The sequence below is a fragment of the Prionailurus bengalensis genome, chromosome A1, assembly GCF_016509475.1.
Source record: "Prionailurus bengalensis isolate Pbe53 chromosome A1, Fcat_Pben_1.1_paternal_pri, whole genome shotgun sequence".
Lineage (NCBI taxonomy): Eukaryota > Metazoa > Chordata > Mammalia > Carnivora > Felidae > Prionailurus > Prionailurus bengalensis.
The window spans coordinates 12130060-12142281 of record NC_057343.1 but is presented as its reverse complement, the minus strand read 5'-3'; the positions used below and the strand labels follow the sequence as shown (position 1 = coordinate 12142281).

The window sequence follows — 12222 nt, the reverse complement described above, 5'->3', positions numbered from 1 at the left end:
ACCAAACTGGGTCCAAACAAAGGTAGTTGGTAATGTGTTTTGGGTAAAATAGATCATTCCAAAAATGATTTGAATAATCTTTGGTCAAACGCTATTGCAATAACTATGAAAATTTTGTTCCATTGAGTGCTATAAGTTGCATGTGAAGAAGTTAGGTAGGGCAACACTTTCTAAAGTATTTGTCTAATTCCTCTCTCCTAAATAGCTCGTGGTTTTGCTTTTTTTATTATTATGATTGACAATAAATTCATACCTCACCTCTGTAGAGTTCTTTCCATTTTTCAAAACATGTTGACATTTATGATTTTGTTTTCCTTCTCACAATATACCTGGGAGATAGGCGGTGTGGCAGAGATCCCTCGTTGCCTGAAAGATCTGGTTCCACCTGGTTTCAACACAACTAGAATTATCTGCTGAGCTCCTGGCTATGCAGCGGGACAATAAGTCCCAGGCTCCTTACACCACGTGACTGAATTCTGCCAAAGCGATGTGAGTAGAGAGGACGGCACAGCCTCCAGGTGGGGCACTTACACGGTCACATTCTTCCCCTTCCCCTCTTTCTTTGTCACTGGATGAAATGCGGGTATTATTTGCCCTGGAAATGCACAAAGGTCATACACCTATCTGGGCAGGAATTTTTTTCCCTGTTCTTCCTCACGGTTTTAAACTCCTCCCCAGACACTGTGTGAGAAAACAGACTTTAAGTATTCAATTGAGAAGAGAGAAAAAAAGGACATACATACTGAAATAAGGTAGAGATGATTTTACATCTGCATTTATTCCTTCATTAAAAATTATATCGATCGTATTCTTCTGGGAGGTAAGCACTAAAAATTGAAAAATAAATATGATCTTACAGTCTGGGACCTCAAGGAGTCACAAATGAGTAAAACAATCCACTCTTCCTGTTGTTAGCACGTAACGGAAATATCAGCGTGGAGTCTGAAGGCTAAACAACAGTTTATCCCAAGATGGAGCGGCAAAGAAGTAGAGTGATCCTTCAGACTGACTTTGTACCAAGACGGAGCATACAAAAGGTAGACGATGCTTCTCTGTGTAAGTACGAGTGAGAAGTGTAATTTAGTAGTTTCTGAGGAGGTGTGGACCCCGGAGGACTCACTAACACTGTGTATTGTTACTCATCCACTCTTTGTTTCTTGTCCTCCCATTAAGCATGTATTCTGTTCTCCTCCTACACCTAAACTTTCCCTGGTGCCTTGAAAAGATGGCATTCATGGAAAGAAAGGCACATTTTGTACAAGTGAATTATAATAAAATTCTGGCTTAGAGCAACCATATTGTCTGAACACTTAATAGAACTCATAAGACTTCTATATGCCAAAGTCATGACTAACTACACAGCCAGGTACACAGTTGAACATTCATTCACTTTGTACTTAAGAAGTACACGTGGACGTTATTTGAAGGTTGAGTAGTTTGTACTTTTCCTCTTTTTTATTGACACTGTTAAACATTGCTACCATTTTGAAATTATTTGAAATTATTTGAAATTATAGTCCTTTTTCTAGTCTTAAAATTCTTCTTGGACTTGACTGTAACCTTTAAAAAAAAACAGCGTGTTCAGTCAGCTATTCAAAGAAGAGTGAGTCAAGCTCTTTGGGAGATATTTTTAACTATTTATGATTAAACACACTAAGGAATTCAGCAGTATTCTATAAAATACTTTAACGTTCAACCCAGTTGATTATTCCATCTATGCACCAAATATATTTCGGTGAGAGGAAAATTGGTAAAGTGCCTCCCAAAAGTACGTGGCATATATAATTTGAACATGTATCTGCCAGATAAATTGCCTCCACTATTACTTGGGAAATGAAAACTCAACTAGATAACAAAGCTACTTCAACACACTACTAAAGCCAGCCAGGAGATTTCCCCCACCTCCAATTCTGGAAACTTCTTCATAATATTGCATAGGGACTATAGTTTTTAATTGTTTGGTAATCTTTACAATGGAATCATAAATCTGATGAACCTTAAATTTTTACTGAAAATGTCACGTTCTGCCCCATTATGCTTGCTGATCTTCTACACAGTTAGGATTTGGCACTCCTCGTCCCATTGGAGAGTGGCTAGAAAGACTGACAAAGAAAGAAAACCCTAGGAGCATCAGATTATAGAGGCAAAGTCAGGCTATTAAATGGCCAGGAGCACTCACTGAGCACCTACCAAGGACAAGATGGCACTTTAGAAGAGATCAAGTGAATATGACTTCCTTACTTAAGGAATTGCCCAGCCAGTGGGGCAGTGAAAGGAGGAAATGGTCACATGAAGGAGGCGTGTGGTAGAAGGCATCAGAAATGAGGCACAGTGGGGTTCCAGGGAAGGAAGATATGGCATTCGGGTGTGGAACCAAAGGGAAGACCAGTTCAAATGTGAATTGGTTCTTCAAGGAAAGGTGGGATTTTAATAAATGAGGGACTTTGTCTTGCTCACACAGGACGATATCCTTGAGAATGTCCATCATGAAACACCACAGGGCGCAAGGGCATAAGCAAGGGCATCAGCTACGAGTCTATTCCAATTATCCAGGCAGAATCTGACAGGGACTTGGATCTGTAGCTCCAGATAGAAGGAGAAGTGGTTGGATTCTGGGTACGTTTTGAAGGTAGGTAGGGCAGTAGGATTTGTTGATAGATTGCAAGTAAGATGTGAGAGAAAGGGAAGAGTTAAGGCTTGGGGCCCGACCAACTGAAAGTTCAGAGTTGCCATAATGGGTATGGGAAGCACAGGACCGTCTGGAGCTCAGAGCACAAGTCTGGCTGGAGACTCCAAACTTGGAGTCATCAGGATCTAGAGCATTCAAAGAATTCACCTGGAGTGAATCTAGAGAAAAGGTGCCATGATGGAGCCCTGGGCCCTCCAATATCTAGAGGCAAGGTGAGGAGGACACAGAAATCTCCAGTGAGCTGAGAGGGGAAGCAAGAGAGTCAAGTTGAGGAAGTGTGTCAAGAAAGAGAACAGTGTCTAGACAAATGCTGCAGACAGATCAGCTAAGATGTGAGCTTTGATGTTAATGCATAGCCTGCTCGATGCCAATCATGTCTGTACCACCCATTAGCATCCAAAGTATTCTCGCCTAGTCCCATGTCCTAAGTGAAAGAAAGTGTCTTTTTCCACAGGTTCCCTGTACAAACATTTGCAAGACTCCCACATGGGAAGCCCACACGTACCTTCAGCTCGGTCCTGGCCCTCTCAGAAACCCATGGGCAGAATAAAAACTCAGAGGCACTGCTGGGGCCAGAACCCCAACTACAGGCCTCAATGCTAGTTTTTCAGGGGACATCAGGAGCTGTGAAGGTATAGCAGTCTCTCTACAAGTCACAGAGAAAAGGTGCGTCCTCTTTCTGGGTTATACTCAGATGAGCAAAATAACCCAGGGTCCTAGAGCTCTCTGGGGAAAACCTTTTAGTTCTGTTTCTCCCAGTCTCTGACTCTGGCTCTCTTTTAAACACACACACACACACACACACACACACACACACAATTTTTTCAAGGTTTATCTCAGTACCAGGAACCCAAAAGAATATGGAGACTTCCATTTTGAGCAGAACCCTCCATTATTCAACCTGCTGTTTGTTTGACCTGCCTCCTGTCCTCCAGGCCATCAGACAACGATTCTTGAACTCGGGGTTAGCGCAGGGGTGAGGGTGGGTGGCTAGGAGAGAAGGTTGGTTCAAATCCCCAGTCTCCCCGGGCGGGGTGGGGGTGGGGTCTCTTTAGTCTGCAAATTAGTGGAAGCACACAATGGGGCAGGGAAGGGGTGCTGGCCACTTTGCTCCTTCACCAGCATCAGATCCCCAAATGCAAAAGAATATGCTAGGGGCTTAGTGGCCTTAACAGCAATATCTAAGCCCTGGCTGAAATGTTCTATTACCCATATATGCACAATATGTCTTACCTTTTCAAATAAGGTCCAAACTTCCCTACCTTCCTGTCCCTAACACAGCCACCAAGAAAGAATATTGAAAACACAATGAAAATATCTCATATGAAAAAATTAAGCTATTGTTTTTGATAACGACAAGTTACCTCTTCATAGTATGTAAGAATGGCTACATTCCAAACCAAAGAAATTTGAAAGCAAAATTAATATTTTACAGCTACTAGCATTTTGTTTGCAGCCTCAGCAAAACCAAATGTCCACCTGTTAACTAATTTCTTATGAATACAAAGTCCACTGTGTTTCTGGGAAGGATGGTTAGTGTTTGTCAAGTTTTTTGTGTGTAAAGACACAAAACTATAACTGAAAAGTTAATCAGAGGGCCAAGAGTGGGAACAAGGATCAAAAAAAAGCATGTTTACCATTTCAAATACCAGTCTACTAGAAAGCTCCTTCAGTCCCCAGTCCTGATTTTATATGTGAAAGGATCATGTAAGTCACTGCAATAAAAACTGATGACTTTTTGTATACATACAGAGTTTAACACATGCACTCTAAAAATAGAACTTGTATGATTTAAATCTAAAGTAGTGATTTTGCAGGAATGGTCTATCGGACCCTCCAGCTGGTCTACAAATTTCTTGTTTGTTTCTGGTATGAACTAAAATTTGCTTATGTTCTCTTCAAAAGAGGGACCATTTCTTCCCATACCTTATCTATCACCAACAATGAACAGGTGGTGTTTAAGGTATTTTGGTTCCTTAAAGAATTGACAGACTGATAAACTTCCTTACTATTGCTCTAAAGTATCTTAACGAGAAGAATATGTATCAATCTGAAATCACAATTTTGTTGTCAAACAAATCCAACATTCTTCTATGCCCCGTGGTAGCACACAGGAGCCATTATTACAACATTACCAGGAGCTCAGAGTGCTTAGTCACCTCAACAACCCAGTCCTGTTCTGCCTCAGTGACCTCCATGAAAAGTGTGTAGAAGTGGTTTTCATCTTGAATTTGTTCAAAATCTGTGGCTTAATTCTCAATTTAAAGTAGGTCTTCCGTAAGCCCACTAGTCACCAAAATAGAGTACGAGAAGTCAGACATGTAAACACTTTTATTAAAATGTTTGCACATATACAGAAAAAAAAAAAAACTCTTTCTCTCGTGGTATAAAACTCTGTACAAAATGTGCCAATGACTGACATTATCATAAAGGAACCCTCAAATCAGTGGGACCTAATCTTGAGCACTGAGTGAAGAACTAGGAAGAAGAACTGAGAGACAACCTGATGATGGCATATCAAGAACTCCTGCCGTCAGGATGTACTAAGCCTTCTGCACAAGGGTGTCAAAATCAATTGCGTCAGGCTAAGGATCATCTCATCACCAAGGAGTCCTCTGAACTGGAGAAAGGATCTTGGGAATACTGTTGTTGTAGGGCACAATCTAGATCATCCTGTAGTTGCTTCTGTATTTTTACGGCTATAGCCCTGTTTAAGATTGTCCAAGGGGTCTTCACTGCCCTGATGATTAGTATGGTTGATGGACGCAGTTCTGCCTGCCATAGAAAGAACTTCCAAAGACAGTTTAAGCTCAGTTCTCCAGGAGATGCCATTTTGAGACCTTTGCATCTGCTGCACTGTGAACATGGGTCTCTCTCTCTCTCTCTCTCTCTCTCTCTCTGTCACACACACACACACACACACACACACACACACACACACACACCACAGATCTTACTGGAGTAACACTGAACCCATGACATCTCCACAAACTCTAGCAGAGGCTAATGCCACCTGCTCGTCTTCCTACCAAACCTGTTTCTTTCATCCACCCTCCTCACTCTCCCCTTAGCTACTATTGGGAAATCGTCCCCTCCTTACCTCTAGGGATTCCCATACACCCAGAGAAAGGAACTTTCCTTTTTCTCTCCCCGTTCCCAAATGCCTGGCTTCCCAGGAAAGCCCCAGCTGCTCAGCTCCCCCCCCCCCCAAGATGCCAACCCTAGGTGACTTCAGGAATGTGTTCAAATGGAACTTCCTCTAGGCTGAAGGCTCGGCCCCCCACTCGCCCCTGGCATCTCCAGAGGCCCTCTCCCCGCGTGGCCCTCTGCCCGGCCCCTCGAACTCACCAGGAGGAGGTTGTGCGCCACCAGGTACCCGAGCCGCGCGCTGCCCCGGACGCCAGGGGCCAGGCGCCCGGTGGCATAGCCGTGCCAGGCCACCACGTAGGGGTTGTCGATGGTGATCCAGTACTTGACCTGACCGCCGAAGTGGCGGAAGCAGAGCTCGGCGTAATCCCTGAAGTGGTCGGCCAGGGCGCGGTTGGCCCAGCCGCCGTAGGCGTCCTGCAGGCGCTGGGGCAGGTCCCAGTGGTACAGGGTGACCACGGGCTGCACGCCCAGCTCCCGCAGCCGCTCCAGCAGGCGCCGGTAGTAGCGCAGCCCCTCGCGGTTGGGGGCGCCCGCGCTGCCATTGGGGAGCACCCGCGCCCACGAGATGGAGAAGCGGTAGTGGGTGACCCCGAGCTCGCGCAGCCCCTCCGTGTCGCGGAAGACGTTGTTGTAGCCGTCGCTGGCCACGTCCCCGGTAGCGGGCGGGGACGGCGACGGGGCGCCCGACGGCGGGCGGGCTACCGGGGGGGCGCCGGAGGGCGCCGGGGGGTGGTGGGTGAACGTGTCCCAGATGGACGCGCCCTTGCCGTGCTGCCGCCAGCCGCCCTCCGTCTGGTAGGCGGCGCTGCCCACGGCCCAGAGGAAGCCGTCGGGGAAGGTGTCGTGGAGGAGGCCGGCGGCCTCGGGGGCCGGAGGCTGCGCGAAGCGGGCCCAGGTCTGCGCCCCGTCGCCGGGCTCGGCGCGCAGGCGGCGGGCGCCCAGGCCCAGCAGCAGCAGCAGCAGCAGCGAAAGCGGCAGAGGCGGCGGCGGCCGCGGGCGGCGCGGCGGGGCGCGGGCGGGCATGCTTCGCGGGAGCCGGGCGCTGGGGCGCCGCACCGCGCCGCGCCCCTTTATGCCCGCGCCCCGCCGCGCAGCCCGCCCCTGCCGGCGCGCCCACCCCCGCTTCCCCGCCGGGCCCCGCTGGCAATAATTACCTGCGAGCCGGAGCCTCCCCGCTCCCGGGAATGGGGAGGGCGCGGGGCGCAGAGGGCGAGCGCGTGCCGCGGAGGGGGCGCGGCAGCGAGCGAGGTGCAGCGGGTGCCTCTCGGGGACGTCGGAGAAAAGGCACCTGTCCTTCGCTGCTCCCAGGAGCGCGGGGGGATGTTTGGCGACGCAAGCGGCCTCCCGGCCACCTTCTCTTTCCCCTGGGAGAAGCCACGGAGCGGGTGTTCGTCGAGGAGGAAAGGCGGCCCACCAACTTTCCCCGAGCTCAGCGCGGGCTCTTTGCCTGCCCTCCCGGAGCCCGGCGGTGGGGGAGCACCTGCTTTCTCGTGGCCTCCACTCGAAGGCCGAGAACAGCTTTAGGCCGACATTGTTAGAGCCGTTTGCCTGAAACCGATTGGGAGGGTAAGGTGGGGAAAGCCAGGTGGGAACTCGGGATGCCTTGAGACAGCGACTGGTGGCGGACTTTTTAGAGTCTTTAGGGAGAGCAGGGACGCGCAGGGACGGAGGGTCGGTCCCCAGGGACCCGTGTAGAAAGCCTTCAAGGAAGACAAAGGAGACGCGTGGGTTGCATTGACACTTTGCTTTACTCTCCCTCATACGGTTATCTTGTAACCATTTCCAACCAGCGCCGGTTGTTGAGTTAGACGTTGCAGAATTACTTGCCCACGGCCCAAAGGAAGGGAAAGGTGGCGAGTTCCTGTCAACGACAGTTTTGATTGTTCTTATTACACATTTTTGTTTTTTAAGAAAAAACGACGTACCAAGGTTTCAACTTTGAGTAACTGTTATTTACCTATTTTTTAAAAAAATCCTTTTATGAATAATCACGGTTTAGCTTTCAGCTCTGACTTAGCAAGTCACTTATCTGTGTAAAGTTTTGCGCGCAGCTCTGCTGGAGCCCAGGGTCCCAGGGTCCCACCAATGCCTCCTGAATGGAGAAGGGAAAAGGGAGGAGGGATTTAGCCCAAGCAACCACTCCCACCCACTACAACAAAAGAGATTGGTGACTTCAACCCAGTTGAGAGAGAGCCCTTTTGACAGGTTGTGGGGACACAGTGTCCATTTGAAGATGTGTATACACGACCTACGAATAACTGATGTCCATCTGGTGGCGAGTGGAGCGACCTGGGCTCCACCTCTGTGATCTTGGAACAATCTCTTCTCCGAGGCTTAAGATTCTCATATGTAAAATGCAGATGTCTGTGTCTACTCTGCCACCTTTGAGGCCTGTGAAATGCAAACGTAAAAATGTGCACACAGATGACTCCATCACAGAAAACACAGACAAATGTAAGATCCTGCAAATATCTCCCTCCCCCTCCAGTACCGTGGGACTCACTCCCAGCACACCTGTGCCTGTGCTGAATGACTAAGATCTCTGCGGAGGTATGAGCACATCTGTTCTTGTGGGATGATCATCCCTGTGCTGTTTCTTACACATTTAAAATTGGTAAAGTTTTGAACATTGCAAATGCAGGCGCTTTTATTAATTTCCTTTAAATGTTAGCACAATAAATTTATTCCAATATTTTATTAAATATTCCCAACTCCAGCTAGCATATATTATCGTGATTAGTAAGATTAAGCCATCGGACTGGAACAAGACATAATGCTATTCTTTTACATGTGGCATTTACATTTTTCAATAAATGTGAAATAACAAACAGTGACACTTAAGCAATTTAAAAAATTAGACCACACAACTGCGCAGGCACACTCGCTCCCCGCTAAATTAAAAAGCATTTATGTCTGCGTGCAGGACCACATTTCCCTTCTAGAGCTGACGACTAGAGCATTTGCTGGATCGTAGCTTGTTAAGTTTCAATTAGAAATGCATCATGGGTCTCACGGAAAAGTAGCTTAGGCTAAGTGTTCACTTATTGATGTATGATCTGTTCAGGGCGGATTGTATTTATTGTTACTTTTATTTAACCAACAGTTTAAAAAAAGAGAGAGAAGTGGTTTTTTTGTTGTTTTGTTTTGTTTTGGGTTTTTTTTTTTTTTTTTGGAGTCGTGGTTAAAAAGAATGACCAAGTTGATTAATGCTCACATTTGAAGTTCATCTCTCCTAAGTTGGACATCAAAGGCTCCCGCATTTGCATAGATATTCCCAGGTGATAGTTAATTTAACTCGACGATGAACATTCATGATAATTAAGGTTTATTTCCAGAACTTGCTGTTTATCAAGTTTCTGTTTGTGGTTATTGACCGGCAGTTTCCTAAAGTGTGAGTAACTGCTCGCATTGCCCCTCACTAGTTCAGGTTTATTTTGGTTCTCGTCTTTCACAGCCACCTTCGAATTCTAAAATGTGGGTTTCATTTAGTGCTTTGTTCTCTGGCAAACAAGAGATTAATTAATTGCTGTGCTTTGAATATGAAGGTGAAGTTATTGATGCATCCAAGGAAGGGAAATTTTAAAATCTACTTACTGAGATCTGTCACGGTGATGATTTTCGACAACCACAAGGTGGTTCTCAAGCCACCCATCATCCACATTCCTTCACCCTTCAGTCCCTTCTTGTAAGTCCTTCTCTGTGTGCTCTGTGAGCCCATGCCAGGCAAGAGAGCAGAAGGAAGTCCACTGACCTCCATGGGCCCAAACACAACCCCAGCCTCACAAGCTCTCAGCTCCTCAGCCACAACATTCAGCCTCTATGGGGAGGAATGGATATCGTCACCAACAATCTCTCTGAGTAGCAACCATGGGCAAAGCAACCGTGAGGAGCTGAAGACTTCAAATCGTAGCTGACCCTTCACCCTGCCTTCAAAGACAATACTGTATTGGAGAAACAGGATAAAGAATGTTGACAATATGTTGTTGAGTGTTCACAAATGACACACATGATACCCATTCCAGGAATTCAGAGGAAAGAGAAATTATCCTATTTTGAATTGGATGGAAAAGTTTCATAAGAGGGGCACCTGGGTGGCTCAGTCAGTTAAGTTCCAGACTTCAGCTTAGGTCATGATCTCACAGTTTGTGAGTTCGAGCCCCACGTCGGGCTCTGTGTTGACAGCTCAGAGCCTGGAGCCTTCTTCGGATTCTGTGTCTCCCTCTCTCTCTCTGCCCCTCCCCCGCTCACACTCTGTCTCTCTCTCTCTCTCAAAAATAAACACTAAAAAAATTTTTTTTTTAATTTCATAAGAAATGTGACAATATTTGGGGTTTATAGAACAAAATTTACGAGGAGATCTGGAGGCAAGGATAGTAGAAAGGCAAAACATGAAGAAAAGAGGCCTCACAGTGTATTTGTAGTAAAAACACCTATTTGTGCAGGGAAATAGACTAAAAAGGCAGATACGGCCTGGAGATTTGGACCAGACATTCTGATGCTGGGATGGCAGATGAGATAAGGGTGTTCCGAAAGAAACAACCAAAAGCCAAGGGCTGACTGTTGGTAAGGGTATCCATCTATGAGGAGAGGCGGTGGCATAAGAAAGGAGAAGAAAAGAAAACAAAACCCACAGGGGAGTGCCAGAGGTCCCAGGATAATGTGCGTTTCAAGCTAAGGAGAGGAGCACTTCCAAAAGGAGAGATGATCAAACTTGCTGAGAAAAGACGACTAAAGAGGGCTCAAGCCGGACTGCGGTGTGAAGCATCAGAGAGTGTGGGAGGTGAGGAGATAAAGGCCGTCTGTACCTCCTCGTCTGAGGAGTCGGCCAATGGAAGGAGTGCAGGTCACTTGGGGGGTTCACAGAGTACAGAGAAACTTTTTCGAGGTGAGGAGCTCTGCGCCTGTTTGTGCATAGAGGAGGAAAGGTCAAGGAGAAGGAGAATTGGGAGTCCGGGAGTTCATCTTTTCGATGAAGCAAAACACTGTGCAGCACCAGCTGTGATCTAAAGTAGATGATTCTAGACTTTTAAGGTCCCAGCAAAATAAACAGGGAGACCGTAAAAAGACTACAGAAACAAGAGCATGCAGCTGGAAAGCTCAAAAGATGGAGAAGGCAGCCTATGCAAGCGCCCCAGGGCAGTGGACCAAAAGCTACTACCAAGGTGACAAAGAGAACTCTATGAAGGCTTCAAGACGCCAGCAAATGGGTTCCTGGGAAGCTGAAGCCCTGCCAAACTCTCTAGAGCTGAAGTACCTCATGGAGACACTAGATTGGGCTCTGGCTGCTTCTGTAGCCTGTGGAAACTGAGCATTTCTGGATGGTTCCATCTCTTCTGAGCAGAGCAGGGAGCCTGAGGGCTTGAATCCTGCACCTCCTCCCCCTCCCCACCATGTCCTTCTAAGTGACACTGCTCCCTTCATAGTCTGGAACTAATTTACACCCCAATTAAACATGTTCTGACACAAGGCTTATGTCTAGAAGCAAGAAGCATGGCACCAGGGGCTGAGGGCACTGAGTTGCTGGAGTCAAGATGTCTTTATTCCCTGGGGTCCCTGGGTGGCTCAGCTGGTAAAGCTCCAAACTCTTGTCTTCGGCTCAGGTCATGGTCTCAGGGTTCGTGGGATGGAGCCCCATGTCGGGCTCTGTGCTGATAGTGGGGAGCCAGCTTGGGACTCTCTCTTCCTCTCTCTGCCCCTCCTGCACTCATGCTATCTCTCTCTCTCTCTCTCTCTCTCTCAAAAGAAATAAACATTTAAAAAAAAAAGATACCTTGCTCCCTTTCTCTCAAAACTACCCTCAATATGAAGAGGATAAAAGGCATATCTGCTTTCACTGAAATTGAGCGAGGTATATGGAAAGGAAAGGAAAATGAAGGACTGGTCTGTGAAATTAGCTGAGGAGGATATATATGAGAAACAAGATGATTCGCCTGGCATGGCTCCAGAAAGGCTCAAGGTCTGAGATACTATGAAAGGAACAGGCAGCTGGAGGCCTGAAAACGGGATCAATTATTCCAATTTTCCACTCGTAACACAGTCTGGCACCACCCATTCTCTAGCCCTACAGGGAACTTATTCTCTCTGAAGAAATGGATCCAAGGAGGCAGCAGCTCTGGGGACAGCACATTTGGAGAAGAGCACGGGTGGGGCAGTTAGGAAAGTAGATCAAATTCCGCCTAGCAAGAGTGGGACCCGCAGCCCTTTTCGCCAAGCTGGCTCCAGGACTCCATCAGAGCAGCTGGCAGTAAAGCTCTCTCTGCCACAAGCCGTGCCTCTGCACCTAAAGCTTCCAGACAGCTTTATAGTGACTCATTCCTGAATATAAAAGAACAGCCAAGACACACCAGATATATGAAGGAAAACTCCTCATGCAAGAGTCAAAA

The 12222-nt window shown here is 47.1% G+C and overlaps 1 protein-coding gene across 1 annotated transcript in view; it reads right to left on the bottom strand.

Moving 5' to 3' along the window:
* The window catches only part of KL (klotho), a 47407-nt gene extending 40545 nt beyond the window's left edge, over positions 1-6862 (bottom strand). Inside the window, exon 1 of the mRNA XM_043576600.1 lies at positions 6038-6862. Within this exon, the coding sequence (XP_043432535.1) occupies positions 6038-6862 (825 nt within the window). The remainder of the gene's footprint in view (positions 1-6037) is intronic.
* Positions 6863-12222: the final 5360 nt, after the last annotated feature.